The 19,144-nt window shown below is 31.5% G+C and overlaps 1 protein-coding gene across 1 annotated transcript in view; it reads right to left on the reverse strand.

Annotated features, from left to right (window-relative positions):
- LOC114331068 (prolyl endopeptidase FAP) overlaps positions 1–17,664 on the reverse strand; it is a 413,168-nt gene extending 395,504 nt beyond the window's left edge. The window contains exons 1-2 of the mRNA XM_050644934.1: positions 17,656–17,664; positions 17,331–17,458 (exon numbers count right to left, since the gene is read on the reverse strand). Coding sequence (XP_050500891.1) covers positions 17,331–17,458; positions 17,656–17,664 — 137 coding nt within the window. The remainder of the gene's footprint in view (positions 1–17,330; positions 17,459–17,655) is intronic.
- Between the last annotated feature and the right edge of the window lie 1,480 nt (positions 17,665–19,144).

Consider the following 19,144-nt stretch of genomic DNA (forward strand, 5'->3'; position numbering starts at 1 on the left):
TTTAATTGCACTTAATGTTTGACTAATAAACTTTAATTCGGTTAATATCTTCTAGAAAGTTTAGTCAACGTAACAGATTATTTATAAACCACAATATCCTAACGATGTTCAGAAGAAATTAGAAACTTTTTTATCCTTAATTAAGTTGAGCTTTTATTATTGACAAATATTTAGGATGGCTTATACTTTTAGGTTTTCTTATGCTTTTAGGTTTATACAATATGAGGCAAAGTATGGAATAAATTAATTATTTCAGAAAAGGCGAATTAAAAAAAAAATCTTAAAATGCGTCAATTTAAAGTTTAAGAGTAAATTGCTCCAAATTTGTTGGATATTACGTCATCATTGTTGGCGTAAATAAAAATGAAACAACTCATTTGAAAGGTCTGCAAATCGGCTTTGCAACATTATTCGAATATTTATTTCTAGAGAGTTATAGGGAAGTCAATATAGATTTTGACTTCGGAATAAATCAAACAAGAAAGAACTTTTTGTAATTTGATTAAGAAATGTTTAATAAACAACATATCAAAAAGTTCTACTCCAGAAGTAGGCGCTTCATTTTCTATTAAACAAATGAACTGAGAAATTAGTTGTTTTTGTAATAACTCCGAAAATATAAATCCTGGAAAAAACTGACTTAGCCATTGAAAAATTTAGAAAATTTTCCAAAAAAACCTTATATAGTCGGTTCGCTAAACTCAGACAAAACTGGCTAGTGATTTTGGTCAATAATTTTTCTGTTTTTGGCCAATTTTGCCAATCTTGGCAAAATTACTAACTATTTAGTATTTATTAACTATTTAGTAATTTTTTTTGCCAATTTTAGCAAAATGACTTACTAAAATCACTAGCCCGTTGTGTCGAAATTTAGCGAACCGACTATAAAAAGATTTTTCTAACATTAAACCTATAGCTCCTATAATTTTTTATTTATAATGCTAAAGTCTCCATTCCTTCCACACCCTTCTCACAAATATTGGCGCACTTTAAACTAGGGTTCGGCAAAGGGCACGGTTAAGTTATTTTAATATATTTCTTTAATTAATGGATCAAATAAAATTTTACAACTTAAACATAAAAGAAGAACAATTAAGCTACCTTGGTTGTAATAAAAAGAAATAAAATGTGTGGGCATAAGTACGGTGACGGCGGAAAATGAGCCTTACATGAATTTTGTATAAAAATTATTTAAAAATGTGTAACTAATACAATTTTACCTACAAAACTATCAAATTTACACAAATTACCTTTCAGATAACTTTCTAAATAATGTTTCATTCAAAAAATATCTCAAAAATTGAATTCAAATGATACGACCGAGGTCGCAAAAATTGTAATTTTGGAAAACTTCGTAGTTTTACAGATTTACTACCACTTTAAGACGATATTACACATAGGTCTGGATCCCGCGTATGAAAAAAAAGTTGATTAATAGCAAGCTGAAAATTTGTTAATAGCTTAAGGGTGTCTAGTGGGATAAACTTTGATATATGGGAACACTGGAACAGGGGCAGTTTTAATTGCGGAACAGGTTAAAAATTTGGAACGGTCACACCACGAAAACGGCACATGTATTTTGTCCGACAGAACAAACTTATACTCTTCAAAGAGAGATTAAACTCTCGTGCAAAAATCAGACTGCTATTTATCACCAAATGGGCGTTTTAATGAGTGGAACATGTAGAATATGTCAAATGACAGGAATTATGACAGGTGATAAATAGCAGTCTGATTTTTGCATGAGAGTTTAATCTCTGTTCTGAGAGTTTAAGTCTGTTCTGTCGGACAAAATAAATGTGCCGTTTTCGTGGTGTAACCGTTCCAAATTTTTAACCTGTTCCACAATTAAAACTGCCCCTGTTCCAGTGTTCCCATATATCAAAGTTTTTCCGACTAGACACCCTTAAGCTATTAACAAATTTTCAGCTTGCTATTAAACTTTTTTTTCATACGCGGGATCCAGGCCTAACAAGTTTGAACAGATTTATTGCAATTTTATAGGAGTTTTTTAAAGCTTGGGATGTAATCTTTAAAACGCACCGAACTATTTGACTTTAGAAATTAAATAAACTATTTCTTTTTGAGAATATTAAGAAAGATAAAAAAATGTAATACAAAAACAGAAAATTACCTGCTAAAAAATGTTTATACAAAGTGATCAGAACTTTTCTGTAAAGCCTACCTAAAATAAATTTAATAATAATAGTGCTGTCGCCAGTGGGGGTACAACGGCCTCCTTAATTCAGATGGACTTACCCAAGTGTTTTTTATGTATTTTGACCCGTAGAACACGAATTTTTTGGGTAACAGTCGATCCGGATGTCGATAAGATTGTTATAAACAAAGAACTTGAGGAATCACATAACAGCGATTTTTCGCAAAACAAAACATTGTTTTGTATTTTTTGGGTCATTCTAAGCAAAAACAGTTTTTACAAGTTTTTTCGTAGGATGCATAGTTTTCGACATAAACGCGGTTGGACTTTAAAAAAATCGAAAAATTGCAATTTTTGAACCCGAATAACTTTTGATTGAAAAATAAAATTCAATTCTGCTTAACGCATTTGAAAGTTTAAGTCAAATTCTATCGGTTGTTTTGATTACTTTCATTACCAAAAATTAATTTTTTTATTGTTAAACAAAGCTATAAACACATAGTGATTGAATGATGTTTTCGATGCATTTCGCATTTGAAATCGAACGAGTAGGCGCGCATACACACAATTTTTTCAGAACACCGTACCTCAGAACAAAAGTGTATTAAGTCACAAAATGTAAATTTTACAGGAGAGCGAAAACAAAAAATATTCTTAGTGTCTTGTGACATTTTCCATTTAATACATTAAATTTTATTTAGCAAATTCTTATAAATGTGAATAATGATCATTGTTCTATTTACTACTAAAAAGAATTTTTTTTGAAAATTACTGTTTTTGGAAAAAATGGACTTAACACATTTTCGCTCTAAAAAATAAATTTTTGACTGTGACTTAATATTCATTTTTCTATCTATCCTATGGCAAAGACGGAGCTCTATTACAAAAAATATCGTACCTATTGTACAAAATTAAGGAAATGTTAGGATATAAAGAACTAAAAATATTATACGGACGTATTTGTAACAAAACCAGTAACAGGAGTACTAAAAAAAGATTTACTTCGACTTAAAAAGTCGAATTAAAAAAAACAGAAATGGTTGTAACGCAACTGTATTTTTATTAACTAAAAAAATTAACAATAACATTTTGAAGTACATAAAAAAATAATTAAAAACGTAACAAATGCAGGGCTACTGCCGCTATATCAGTAATTTGAATTATGTCTTTATGCACTAGAGTCTGAAAAAAATCGTGAATCCTCGATGAAACCCACTTTAGTAGAAGATCATTGAGTTTTTTAGTACTCATCGGATTTAAGGTATCTCTCAACGAAATCATAGAATCTTCTACAGATTGATTCGTCGGTTAAGTCTACACTCCTAAATTCCAAATCGAAGTCTGATTTCAAGTACAGAATCCCAGGATTTTCTTGACTGAATTCTGAATTACTTACATACTGTATGTGAAATTAATTTTTTTTTATTCTCGGTTTTATTTTTATTTTGAAACGGCGAATCGTAAGAATTGCACAATTTATTATAGTCTTTTAAGATTAGAAATTGTCATTTCATACACTTTGAAATATTTTTTTTCCCGAAAATTTTAGCCAACTGTAACCAATTCTATGGAGTAGATAATAATTTGAAAATTAGGGCATTTTTTAGCCTCTCGTTCTATAACTGGGTGTATACTGTCCACCTCATGTGCGTATGCCCTTGCAAAAGGAATTTGTGAGTGATTTCTTTTATATGTGGATATCTCGAAAGTAGATGAAAGTAGCACATAATCATTTGTGGGTTCCGGTTTTGGGATGAGCAATTATTGGTCCAAATAACAATAGCAGTTGTGCTTTGAGATAATGAATGAACGAATTGGATCAATCATGAGGCCATTTCGTTTCCACCTTAACCAGCAATTGATTCATCCCACATTAGACAGTTCGCCAGTTTTTCTGTTGAATCATAAATTATATATAATAATTAAAACACCAGAGTTTTAGAATGTAAAAACTTTGAGGATCAATTAGCTTTTGTTCAAGGAAGACATTTTTGTAAATTTATCAATAAAACTTTTTGTCCAGGGCTATTGATGTCTATTTGTTTCAATTTGTACCATCACTTGTAATGTTTCTCACTCAGCTTCAGACTTTGACTCTTAGATTGATTAGAAATTCATCACATTTAGCACAAGTGTCTTTTGAAGGAACAGCTAATGATAAATTAAATTCTGTATTAAAAATGTAATTGTAAAGCCATTCTTTGTCTACTCCGTCCGAAGGAATGTCTTTCTAATCTCATTCTTCCTTAAACATCCTAAACATTGTAGAAATAATTTAGTGACCTAAATAATTTAGTAATTCTTCATATGGATATGGATAGTCCATTATATGCTCATGAATCCTATCCTTTACCTTGACCTCATCATTTTCTTTACTTTTAGATGGCTGCTTTCCTCTTTTGTCAAACTCTAAAACTCCACTTTCCACTTGTTCGCTTTTTTTTAAGTGAACATCTAACAACAGATTGAGAAATATCTAGAGTGTCTTTTCTTTAACGGTAAAAATATATTTCCAGTTACAATGGCTAGCTTGAGCACCTATCCGTTCTCTTTTTCTTTTGATACACGTTTTTTCAAGATAAGAACATAAAAATTGTCTTTTTGGATCTATGGTTGTCTCATGATTCCAAAATTGTCGGTAAATTTGTGCCCCCTGAGGCACAAACTTGCCAAATTTTAAAAGATTGTGGACTTAATGCTTTGCCTAAATTGCATTATTTGGGACATAATTCTTTTTGTTGGACATAATATGGTTTTGCCCTGGGAAACGTTTACACCATTTTGGATCTAATACATTTGAAGTGCAGAAGATACTGTTTTGCTCTAAGCGAAGTGTGGACTTAATACTGTTCATACAAGGCTATTTTGGCCAATTTCAGTCGAAACAGCGAATAGGAAACACCAGTGAATAGAGCAGAAAATTGTAAGCCCAGTGAGCTAAAAAAGTAAAAAACTGAAATTTTGGACTTAATACAGTTTTGCTCTGAGGTACGGACATAGATTACGTACATTAAAACGCATGCATTGGGCACGGGAAACACTATGTGTTTATGGTTTTGTTTAACAAATAGAAACTTAATTTTTAGCAATGCAAATAATCAAAACCGATGGAATTTGACTTGAAATTTAAAATGCAGTAAGCAGAATTGCTATTTTATTTTTTAATTTAAAGTTATTCGGGTTCAAAAATTGCAATTTTTCGATTTTTTGTAAGTTCAACCACGTTTATCTCTAAAACTCTGTATCCTACGAAAAAACTTGTAAGACCATTTTTTGCTGAGAATCACCCAAGAAATACAAAAAAATGTTTTGTTTTGCGAAAAATCGCTGTTATGTAATTCCTCAAGTTCTTTGTTTATAGCAAACTTATCGACATTTGGTTCAACTGTTACCCAAAAAATTCGTGTTCTACGGGTCAAAATACATAAAAAAACTTGCATCTGAATCAAGGAGGCCGTTGTACCCCCCTGGCGACAGGACTATAAACTTCAGCGATAATAAATGTTCAACCAAAAAATTTTTTGTGCTCTTATTGATACAGGGTGTTTCATTGGGAAACGAAAATACTTTAATGGTGAATAGAGGTCACCGAGCCGGTTTTAGATATACTACATTTTTTGCCCTACCGACTTTTATAACCGAGTTACAGGGTATTTTATCGATTTTGCCCATTTCTTTCCTAAGCCATAACTTTAGAACCACCCTGTATATTTTCTTGATATTTGGTACACATATGTCACATTAAAAATCCAAACGATCGACATACTAACCATAAGAAAAATCCAGGTCCGGATTAACAAAAAATTATAAAGTAATTGTGACCTTAAAACAACACCCTGTATATTCAAATTTTGAAAATCTGTTTGCATGTTTGAAAAGAGCACAAAAAAGTAAGTTTAATGGTTTGCTTCAATTTTTCGGCCAGACAATTTTATGACTTAAATTTTGAAATTATATTGAATTGTTTAAGAACTCTGACATTACAAAGCAGATATTATTAACTCTTAGTTATAAATTATTAAAGTTAATGAATAAATACTTATTTTAAAATTAATCAATACTTATTTACCACATTGGAACGACCCAATTACCAATGACAAGAAAAATGCAGGTCCAGATATACAAAAAAATATAAAGTAATTGTGACCTTGAAACAACACCCTGTATATTGAAATTTTTAAAATTTGTTTGTGTATTTTAAAAGAGCATCAAAACTGTGTTAAAGGGTGCATGTCAAATTTTTGCACAGATAATTTAATTACGGCAATTTTGAAATAATATTGATTAGTTCTGTCAAGGTCACAAGAAGCTGCCAGAAAAATGAAGAACAATCCCTATGTAATTAGAAAATTGATTCGAAATCTTTTAAAACGAGCAACGAAATGCATCGAACAATATGGCGGACATTTTGAGCAACTGGTATAGTTCAAATATTTTTAATTTATGTTAGATTGTTAAATTGTTTTAACAAATTTTTTTTATTAGATACAGCTGTTTTTAATTCTTTACTAAATCATTAAAATATCCCAATTCTCGCAATTCTAATTTTTAATGATGTGCATACAGCTACAAATCCAGAGAATCCATGAAGCCAGCGTAGTAAATAAGTATTAAGTATTTTTAAAATAAGTATTGATTCATTAACATTAAATTTAGTCCTGTCGCCAGGGGGGGGGTACAGCGATCTCCTTAATTCAGATGGACTTACCCAAGTTTTTTTATATATTTTGACCCGTAGAATACGAATTTTTTGGGTAACAGTTGATTCGGATGTCGATAAGATTGTTATAGACAAAGAACTTGAGGAACTACATAACAGCGATTTCTCGCAAAACAAAACATCTTTTTGTATTTTTTGGGTCATTTTAAGCAAAAAATATTCCTACAAGTTTTTTCGTATAATGCATAGTTTTCGAGATAACCGCGGTTGAACTTTCAAAAAATCGAAAAATTGCAATATTTGAACCCGAATAACTTTTGATTAAAAAATAAAGTACCAATTCTGCTTACCGCATTTGAAAGTTTAGGTCAAATTATATCGGTTTTGATAATTTGCATTGCTAAAAATTAATTTTTTTATTGTAAAACAAATCTATAAACACATAGTGTTTCCCGTGCCTAATATATGCGTTTTAACGCACGCTACGTAGAAATTGCCTCGCTTGCACTTGTAGCTATACTCTACCTACTCGTTCGATTTTAAATGAGAAATCATTGAAAACATCACTCACATACTAGGTGTTTATAGCTTTGTTTAACAATAAAATAATAAATTTTTAGCAATGCAAATAATCAAAACCGATATAATTTGACTTAAACTTTCAAATGCGGTAAGCAGAATTGCTACTTTATGTTTTAATCAAAAGTTATTCGGGTTCAAAAATTACAATTTTTCGATTTTTTGAAAGTTCAACCGCGGTTATCTCGAAAACTATGCATTCTACGAAAAAACTTGCAGGAATATTTTTTGCTTAAAATGACCCAAAAAATACAAAAAGATGTTTTGTTTTGCGAGAAATAGCTGTTATATAATTCCTCAAGTTCTTTGTCTATAACAATCTTATCGACATTCGGATTAACTGTTACCCAAAAAATTCGTATTCTGCGGGTCAAAATATATAAAAAAAAACTTGGGTAAGTCCATCTGAATTAAGGAGGCCGTTGTACCCCCCCCCTGGCGACAGGACTAATTATTAAAGGTTAATAATACATACCTGGTTTTAATCTCGAGAGTTCTTTAAAATTTTAATATAATTTCAAAATTGATGTAATTAAATCAACGGCGAAAAAATTAAAAAGGACCTTTAGTCATAGTTTTTTATGCTTTTTTAAAGTGCGCAGACCAATTTTCAAAATTTCAATATACGGGGTGTTGGTTCAAGGTCATAATTACTTTATATTTTTTTTTAATCCGGATCTGGATTTTTCTTGTCATTAGTAATTGGGTGGTTCCAATGTGGTAAATAAGTATTGATTATTTTTAAAATGGGTGTTTATTTATTAACTTTAATAATTTAGAACTAAAAGTTAAGTTAAGTCATAAAATTGTCTGGCCGAAAAATTGAAGCCAACCATTAAACTTACTTTTTGTGCTCTTTTCAAATATGCAAACATATTTTCAAAATTTGAATATACAGGGTGTTTTTTTAAGGTCACAATTACTTTAGAATTTTTTGTTAATCCGGACATTGATTTTTCTTATGGTTAGTATGTCGGTCGTTTGGGTTTTTAATGAGACATATGTGTACCAAATACCAAGAAAATATACAGGGCGGTTCTAAAGTTATGGCTTACGAAAAAAATGGACAAAATCGATAAAACACCCTATAACTCGGTTATAAAAGTCGGTAGGAAAAAAATGTAGTATATCTAGAACCGCCTCGGTGACCTCTATTCACCATTAAAGTATTTCCGTTTTCCAATGAAACACCTTGTATATATTGATAATTTTTTTTTAATATTTTACGAAAAAAAGATATTCTTTAAAAAATACTCTGCATCGTATAGATAGAATCTAAGATGCAACCATGAGATATTATTAATTTTATACGAGGTATGTAAAAAATATGAATTTCACTCAAGAGTAAAGTACCTTTAAATTTCACAATATCAAAATTGTTATCAAGAAAAGTTGTTTGAAATTAAAAACTAAGTTTCAGTAGTCAACTACATTATTCTAATTGAAATATTGTGCACTATAAGGGCACTTAACTGTTTCGCGAAATTTATATTTTTTTACATACCTCGTATAAACTTGAAAAAGTTTGATATCTGATAGTTGTATGTTATATTTTAGACCAGGTAAGTTTTTTTCGTAAAATTGATAATAAAATAGTTATCATAATTATTGTAATAAAATGATAATGTGTATCGCGTAATTTGAGAAACAATTGATGTAAAAAAAATAAGAAAATCTACGGTTTCGTTTTAATTAAAATCTGTCTTCCTCCATCCCCTGATAGCACTATTTCTAGGTCTACCTGTTGTCAAGGAGGCTCTAAGGAAGACAGATTTTTACCATTCCGACCGTAAATTGTCGATATAAATTAAAATAATTTATATCGCAGTATGGATAGAACGCCCTCTATCGGGGAATAAGCGAAATTAATTTCGACTCAATTCAAGCTTTCTGCTTAACCCAGGTAAAACATACCAATAGGCACCGCCAAGGAAATCAATTGATTTTTTTTTCCAATTAGAAGGGTGTAATTATATATTAAAACATAGTTTTTAATTCCAAATAACTCTGCATAATAACAATTTTTCTTATTCTGGAATATAAAGGTACTCTTCAACGAAATTTATATTTTTGACATACCTTGTATAAAATTGATAAAATTGGAATCGGATGGTTGAGTTTTAGATTTAAGACTATGCAGAGCATTTTATGGAGAATAAATTTTTTCGTAAAATTGATAATAAAAAAGTTTTCCATATGGTTCCCAGCTACGCAGGCCTACTTTATAAGAGCTTCTGTATAAGAATTTTTAAATTGTAATGCCATATTCGGATTCAGCATAAAAAAAAATAAAAACATATTTGATCAAAGTAAAATGAAGAATTCAACGATTTTTTAAAATTTTTTATACAAAACAATTGTTATTATTTAAACAATTAATAAACAATTAGCGGCAAAATCTGTGATTAGAACTTTTTACTTTAACATGTATATAAACTAACAAAAAAAAGTTTTAGAAAAATATATGCCTGTTTGAATTACAGTCGAATCAGCTTATTGGAAAAGTCTTCGTGCCAAGTAAAAGTATTCCTACACCTAACTGAGATATTCTAATAACCGATCATTGGTTGCTACTATAAACGTTTCGGGACCTCGAATATCTATTCCTTAAACCGGGATATTCCTTTAACCGGTATTCTTATAAGCGGGTTCGGCTGTATTCCGAAACAATGCATGTGTTCGTTCTTATTGACTCCCCTAATAACCAAAGATATATCTTGACTCCCGTACTTACAAAAATTATATACTTAATTAAGCATGATACAAAAGTATGAAGTAAATTCATTATTTCAGAAACAGATTACAGATGACAGAATTTATCATTTTACTAGCGCATGTCCATAAAAGAAACCTGCTATGATTCTGAGCTGATTTCTGCATATTTTTCATAGCATTTTAACCTAGACCTATTAACGCATGTTATACTAATACACATTTTGCCATATACTTGAACGGGTCACTTTCCAAGTGAGAGATACTGTGCTTGGATTTAGACATTTTGCATTTTACCTTCATCAGTCCTTTCATTAGGTGTATTTATCGATGAACCTAGTACCGGAACCTAGAACATAGCATCTATGGAAGGCATGGTTCGGGACATAGAATGGCTTTGACAAAAACTAGGACCAGTACGAGAATTTAAATACATTGGCACCTTTATAACGTAAAAATGGAAAACAGGTCGAGAAATTGCCCATAGGTTACAGGCTATTTCGTTTAACTGAAAGCAAATAAACGGTGTACTCTTTGATAGAAAAATCACTGACTAATAAACTTTAATTCGGTTAATATCTTCTAGAGTCTAGAGACTTTAGTCAACGTAACAGATTATTTTAAACATAATAATATCCTAACGATGTTCAGAAGAAATTTAAAACTTTTTTATCCTTAATTCAGTTGAGCGTTTATTATTGATAAATATTTAGGTTAGCTTATACTTTTAGGTTTATACAGTGTGATGCAAAAGTATGCAATAAATCCATTATTTCCTAAAGAGTCGACTTAAAAAAAATCTTAAAACGTGTCAATTTTATTTTTTTTAAATCAATGCTATTGAGTACCGAAAAAGTTAATGAGCTGTAAACACGTAGTGTCTCGACTCTCGATATTTTGCCTACTACCAGTGAAAATATTAGTTTTTAATTATAGTTAAAGTGATCAAACTAACTTTAAGCTGTAAGTTTTATACCACATATATTATTCAATCGTATATTTGCGTATTTAAACCAGTTTCGTTAGTTTATATTCCTGTCAACTACAGCAGTTATTGTAAATAGACACAGGTTTATGGATTATAAACAATTTACCAGTTTGTTTTTTGCGGGAAACGAAAGTAATTAGTTTCTGTAGTTCCGTAAATAAATTATCAATATGTCATTAGATGTTACTAGACAGAATGTCTCAGCGAATAAATCTTATTGTACCACACCTGCACAGCAAAATTTCTTCCCCGGAAAAGAAAACACAATACTTTTTAGCGCTATTAATAATACACCACTTCAAGACTACCTTATTTCTTTAGGTAATTTAATAAATCCCAAAAATATCTTATTCTCTTCTCCCCTATCTAATAATGGAATATGCATGTATTTAAGTACCAAGCAAGCTGTTGAGGATTTTATGACAAACTATGGTTCTATAGAGGTACATGGGGAAATAGTCAGGGTCAGAAGGCTCATAACGCCTGCAGAAAGAATAGTGCTATCAAATGTTTGTCCAAGTATCCCACACGAAGTAATCATCCAAGAATTAAAACATCTCGGCCTAAACTTAGTTTCACCAATCACTTTCTTAAAGAGCAGTGCCTCTCTTCCAGAATATAGCCATATAAAAAGTTTTATTAGTCCGCATAACACGACGATCCCAGATTGAATTTTTTAAATTATGATATTACTAATAATAGAATATTCATTTCGCAGGATAGTATGACATGCTATATCTGTAAACAAATAATTCACATTTCTAGTAACTGTTCAAGCAATAAAAACTCTTCTTCTCAGCTTTCAGGACCCTAAGCCCCCTACTGCTCAATCTTCTGACTCTCCTACCAATGCTGGTAATCAAGTAGACCAAACTTCTAATAATGATCAAAATAAAAATACCGAAATATTTCAACAAGTATCCACACCAAACACCTCTAACTCTACATCAGTGGAAATTATACAGCCCGTTTCTGAAGCAACCCAAGATTTAAAAACTAATGAAAATACTCCACTGGAATCTTCTGCTAGAGCCGAAAATATAGAGATAATTTCACAGACTTCGCTAACGATCACGAAAGAATCACCATGTCCCTCCACCAAACGAACCGTAGAGGAAATATTATCTCCACCTGTCGAAAATATTGTTGATAATCAAACATTGCTTCTTCCTGCTCAGCCTCATAAAACCAAAACTCAAAAGAATAAAAAACCTAAACGCTCATTACCTATCCCCGAATCGCTTGAATCATTTCCAAGTAAACAATCAACATCGTCCATTTTAAGCTATGACCAATTAATGATGCTTATTGAAAATATTCAAAGCAGCCAATGTCCTATCGAAATTGTTACGGAATTCCCATCTGATTTCCTTGGCCTCATAAATTTGCTTACCGTTTCTTATAAGTATATTCCAGACAGAACTACAAAACATCGCTTTACAAGGCTAAAAACCCTACTGCTACGTTTTCTCGGTCAAGACGCTACTATTGAGAGTGAACTCTCTTCAACTGAAACATAACATTCAACTCAATTTTACAGTGGAATATTGATGGACTTTTCCATCGCTCACCAATGCTCAACATCATTCAATTAGGCCGAATTAGTCGCTCTCTACAGAGCACTTAACTTTTCTAACGACAATAACATAACTAGAGTAGTGATTCTTTCTGATTCGCTTAGTGCGATAACATCGGTACAAAAGATATATCCAAATCGTCCAATTGAAAAAATGATCAAGTTGGACCAAAAAAGTCAAAACAGTTTATAAAAGTTGTTATGAGCAAGCAGTTTTCAACCGCCTACGACTAGGCCATACCAGGCTTACTCACTCATATTTGTTCTCAATATCCGAACCACCTATTTGTGAATCGTGTAGCACACAACTAACTGTCAACATATTGACAACTGACAACTAACATATTCTCATTGAATGCCAAAAATATACACAAGAACGTATTGATTTTAATATCGTGTTAAATATGCCAGTTCTGGGTGACAATAATAAAGAACCAAAAAATTTAATTGATTTTTTAAAAAAAATTGGTATATTCAATAATATCTTACAAGTTTTTGTAGATAATGCATGTAACCTTACCTTTGTACTATACTTATATTGTACCACATTTTTGTTTAACCTATGTATAGTTCCGTCGCTAATAACCATTAGGTGGATGCGACTTTTTCTTAATAAAAAAAAATCAATGCTATATGTTTGATAATATGGCATCAGTGTTAAACTAATGACGTTATCAACAATATTTTTAAATAAAAACCAAGGTCACAGGACACCTCATTTGAAAGGTCTCCTAATCGGTTTTGCAACGATATATTACTTAAATATTTATTAATACCGACTTAACCAAAATTATTTTCTTAGTTAAGTATGATGCAAAATTATGGAACAAATTCAGGTTTTCAGAAACAGACGACTTTAAAAAAACTTCAAGCACGTCATTTTTAATGTTTTAATGGCCATAAATTGCTAGATATGTGTTGGACATTACGTCGTCAGTGATGGCGTAATGACGTAATCGACGATTTTTTAAAATAAAAACCGAGTTCGCAGGATATATCATTTGAATATTTATTTCTACAAGGTTCACCAAAACTGTTAGTTTGTTATTACAATTAACTTTGTAATAAATGTTTGTAATATACATACAATAAAATTATAAGGAATATTGAAACTGACGACCTTCAGCAATGGTTCTGCGAAAGGCGGGCAGTAAATTATTCGCTAAAGTAATTTAGTTTAATGAATAAGTATTGATTGATATTACATTTTACTTTTCTAAGTACATAATTTTATAAATAAAAATACGAATAAGATTATGTTGCAAAGGCGAATACGAAACCTTTCAAATTAGGTGTCCCGTAACCAGCACTTATGACGGAACGTGTCTTTACGCCAACACTGATGAATAGTGATGAAGTAATGTCCAACACATGTATAGCAATTCATGTCCCTCCTGATGAAAGACTAATAAGTTTCGAAATCGGTAGAGGTGCTTGCTGCACTCTCTGATTGTACTTGAATAAAGATGCGGCTGTAGTTTCGTGTTGCAACGAAATTGAAAATGGTTATTCATTTTTGATTTACATGTTTACTCCGATTGGAGCACGACGGGAACCATTCTCGTTGGAACTTTACCGCGCTGAGCGGATAAGACGTGAATTATAAATTGTAAAATTCCCTCATCTTAATTAGTCTCAGCATCCGTTATGGCTTGCAAATTGTAGAAGACTCGGCTGTGTTACCAGAGAAGGTTCCCATTGTTTTCAGTCTGGTAGGATGTAGAATAAAATTTTTGGATACAGTTTTATGTGCTGTTAGATTGAAAATTTAGTTTTTTGATAGCAGTTGCCGCTAGGGCATCCCTGCCATTTCGTTCGTTGCAATCCGTGACTGCACGCCGGGGTTTGTTCTAGTTGGGTCAGAGAGAGCAGCATATGTGCCTCCTGATGAGAGACTAATAAGTTTCAAAACCGGTAAAGGTGCTTGCTGCACTCTCTGATTGTACTGGAATAATGATGCGGCTGTAGTTTCGTGTTGCAACGAAATTGAAAATGGTTATTAATTTTTCAATTCATGTCCATTCACAAACTAAAATAATTTTAATTGAGATGTTTTCAGATTTTTTTAAGTTCACTGTTTCTGAGATTTGCGCTTATTCCCTACTTTTGCATTTTACTATATCGTGAATAGTTTAATTGATATGTAAAAAAAAAAAACAAATGTTACTTAAGAATAAACAGTAGCGATCAACAGGTAGCAACAAAATATACCTTCGGGAGATAGTATCATAAACTTTGGCAACAGTGGTAATATTTGACATTATCTAATATTAATATTTTGACAATATCATAGTCGCGCTAAATGGAAGTAATAGAAAACGATTTTATTATTAATAAATAGATATTTATAAAAATAAACCAAAATGGGTAAAAATTTTATGTTAAGATAGTTTATTTTATATTTAGAAAGGTATTTGCACGAAATTTCTAATAATAAAACAATAATAAATAATCATTTTTTGTTGTGAAGCGAAACAAATTTCGATTTTCGCATAATTTTGGCACGGTTTATAATGGACTTTTTCTTGGAAGGTTTCACTTTATTTTTCGTTTGATTTACTTTTTCCATTTTGTTAAACTATTGATAATATTTTTAGAATAAAAAATCCTCCTAAAACTTTATATACTCGCATTAGAATTCGAAATATTTTTACGTAAAATATACTTACCTACCTACATATAACTAAAACTCACAATTAACAACATTCTATTCTTTCAAAAAGGCCAACAGCTTATACAACAACAACCAATATATATATAAATTAACTATCAATAAACACTACTTTCCTATGAAACAACAAAAACGAATTCCTTAATTAACACACTACTGCACTGAACAGATATCGATAAAGATGACAGAACAGATTAGAAAAAAATCTGATGCAGGTTTGTCAAAATGACAGTTATAATTTCTCTATGTTGCCTAATTAGTTATTTAGTTATAATATGTTTGATTTCTTGTTAGAAATATAAAATTTTAGTAGTTCCAAGATTACACAAAATCTAGGTATTGGATAAAAAAGTTTATTTGAAGAAATTTTTTTTTCATCTTAATGGCGGTACAGGCTCCTTTTTTCAATATTTTATTTAGTTATAGAGTAATTTCCACGTACATATTATTTCTGAAATTGGGTTCTGTACCGCCATTCTTTATTATATTACGAATATGTGTGACAAATATCTCGACAAAATATTCAAAATTAGAGCTGCAATCTTGGAACACGTTTGTTGCTACCTGTTGATCGCTACTGTAGCCTCTTAACGTTATAAAATAATAACACAACTTAATTTTTAGACCAGATTATTATGGGGAGCAAACAGAAGTAATTTATGGAGGAAAATACGGTATATGTGGGGCTAACTTTTCAGATACAAAATAAAAAATGATAATCATAAAATGACAGCATGGGATAATAGAAAAGAAAAAAAATGGAACAGAAATCAAAATATATCATCCTCATGACTGGAACTTCTTAGGTTCAGCAGAGAAAATTTTCAAGTTGTGTAAATGCAGAATACTGACGTTTTTCGGCTTTAAATCGTCACTGAAAAGTTCTTTGCTATTAAGAAATAAAGATATAGATAAAAATAACTTTAAATTATTGGGTAATTTAACTTTGGGTTAAAAGGAATAAGGTTTTGAATCTAAATATTTTCATGTGGTATCACAAGTTATGGACTCTTCGCGCATCGATACCCTTCGGGTATCACAAGTTATGGACAAGGAGCAGAGACTTGGACTCTTCGCGCATACGAGCGCCAAAAAATTGATGCCTTTGAGATGTGGTGCTGGAGAAGAATGCTTCACATACCTTGGACAGCTCATAAGACAAACGTTTCCATTCTCAACCAACTCAAGATTAAAAAAATACTGTCCACAATATGTCTGCAACGAATTCTGGAATTCTTCGCAGAGGTGACCACAGTTTGGAGAAATTAATTGTTTCTGGAAACGTTTCGGGGAGAAGATCAAGAGGGCAATCACCAACAAGATGGTCCGACCAAATAAATAATTCAGCTGGAAACTCATTCTGTGAAGCTCTTAGAGCAGCTGAAGATAGAGACTAATGGAGAGTCATCGTTAGGAATATTGGAAGAAATCACGATCCTCAGTAATGGGGAAACGACAAGAGAGAGAGAGAGAAAGAGAGAGAGAGAGAGAGAGAGAGAGAGATCACAAATTGGAAATTGGAGACATTAACTGTCATTATTGTAAATGGGAAACAAGCCACAATTTAACTAAAAAATGATTTTATTAACGTTTCGACGTCCAAATCGGACGTCGTTGTCAAAATACAAAATATTAATAAATTAAAAAAAAATGCTTAGTAAAAAATTCTTTTAATAATTTAATTTATATCGTCAATTCAGACATATATTATACATTTTAAATTTTACTATTTTGAAAAAATATTCGAATCTTATTGCCGTGCTTGTATGCTCGTACCCAACATAACGTAATTTTCAAATCAGTTTCACTTTTATATCAGTGAACTGCCATTTCGATAAATATAACTTTGTGCATACAAAATTATATCACCATATTTTACTATGTTTTTAACCTCTCGAAGTTTCCGCCACTTTGCTTAAAACACAGATTTTTATTATATAACGTTCTCTTTCGAGGAACATCCCGAAAACCCTTAAAATCACTTACCCCGTCTGTATGTCGTAGACGCTGTACTGAGCCAAATAAGAGTGCCTGAAGAGTTTTTGAACGTTCAGTGCCAGCAACAAGTACTTCTGATCGGGAGATAATTGAAATCGCGATGGATTCAGGCGCAGCTGAAAGAGAAAATGAAAAATAATATAAAACGCTGTTCTAGTTTTCACTAGTAGGTTTATGTAGTAAAATAGTTTACAGAAATGGAGTCAAATTAACTATTGTTAAAAAGACATTGAATCCTTTGATGTACGTATGAGTTATACAGTTGAAGGTTTTATATATTTACTAATATTGTTGACTAATATTTTGAAAATACACGAAACATTCTCGTGGTTATTTCAAACTGTATTGATTATTTAGAATTTAATATTGTATTTATGTGGATGGAAAGCTTATTTTCATAGATCTAAGATCAACGTTCTACTCTCTAGAAAGAAAAATTTTATGGCAATGCTAGCAGAACATGAAAGTACCAATTACATTGATAAAAATAACTGAAAGTATATACCTACAAAGTAGTAAAAGGACTGTACCGATATCAGGAGATCTGAACAATTCAAGTGTGAAAGAGGTATCAAACAAGGAGACAGTCTTAGGCTGCTACTAATAATGGTCATGAACGAATTGACTAGAAATACTGGAGACAAAACCAACCAAGTACGGATAATAATAGGATACCAAAGATTACAGCCAATAAAAATAGAAGCCTTATTGTATGCGGATGATATAGTTATTGTAGCAGATCCCGCGACAAAAATGCAAAAACTTATAAACATATGGACAGAGGAAATAGACAAATTAAAAATCATAGAGAACAGAAAAATAATGGTAGCCGGCGAAAAACAGTGAATATAAAATAATTATAAAATGCAAAGTTGCTCAAGTGGAAATAGATATCGCATTTGATTATCTTAGAAGTATAACTACTAATGATGGAAAAATAGACCTCAAAATAACCAACAGAACAAAAAAATCGAACAAACTGTACTACGCACTAGCGCCAGTTCTGAGGGAAAAATAATTATCCCGAGAAACAAAAATGAAAATATATAATGCGATTGTGATACCGGCGATACTATATACAAGTGAAAATTGGACTTTGGAGAAAAAGCATAATAGTAGGATAAACGCAATGGTAGGGGAGCCCAAGCGGGGATTTTTGCAGTTACTCGAGCGCGTCAGATTATCATATGGGAGCAACCTGGTACCCTGCAGATGTACCTCTACCATATATTGGCTCTTAACACAGGGAGGTTCGTTAAGGGGGGGGGCGAAAAGAAATATCTATGGTTAAAAATTCTGGAAATTGTCAGACTAAGATCAGGTAAGTTAAGTACATGCAAGAGAGTGTATATTTAAAAAATCTGACAAATTGAGCGGGGCGTAAGGAAATGGGCGAGTCAAAATTTTCACAAAAAAGAAAAGCGAATATTTCGCGAAATTAACGTCAGATGGAACAACTAAAAAATACGACTTCAATATTTTTCAAAACTCTATCGAATGGTACCAAACACAAACCCTCACAAAGAGGGGTGGGGGGTAAATTGAAAATTTTAAATACAAACCCCGCAATATTTCGCAAAATTAACATCAGATCGAAAAACTGCAAAATACACTTTCAAAATATTTTTAAAAATCTATCTATCGAATGGTATCAAACACGACTGCCCATGGGGGCGGGTTGGGGGGTTACTTTAAAATCTTAAATGGGACCCCAAATTTTTATTGCAGATTTGGATTCTTTACGTAAAAATAAGCAACTTTCATTCGAGATATTTTTTCGACTTATGGATAGATGGCGCTCT

The sequence above is a fragment of the Diabrotica virgifera genome, chromosome 2, assembly GCF_917563875.1.
Source record: "Diabrotica virgifera virgifera chromosome 2, PGI_DIABVI_V3a".
Taxonomy (NCBI): domain Eukaryota; kingdom Metazoa; phylum Arthropoda; class Insecta; order Coleoptera; family Chrysomelidae; genus Diabrotica; species Diabrotica virgifera.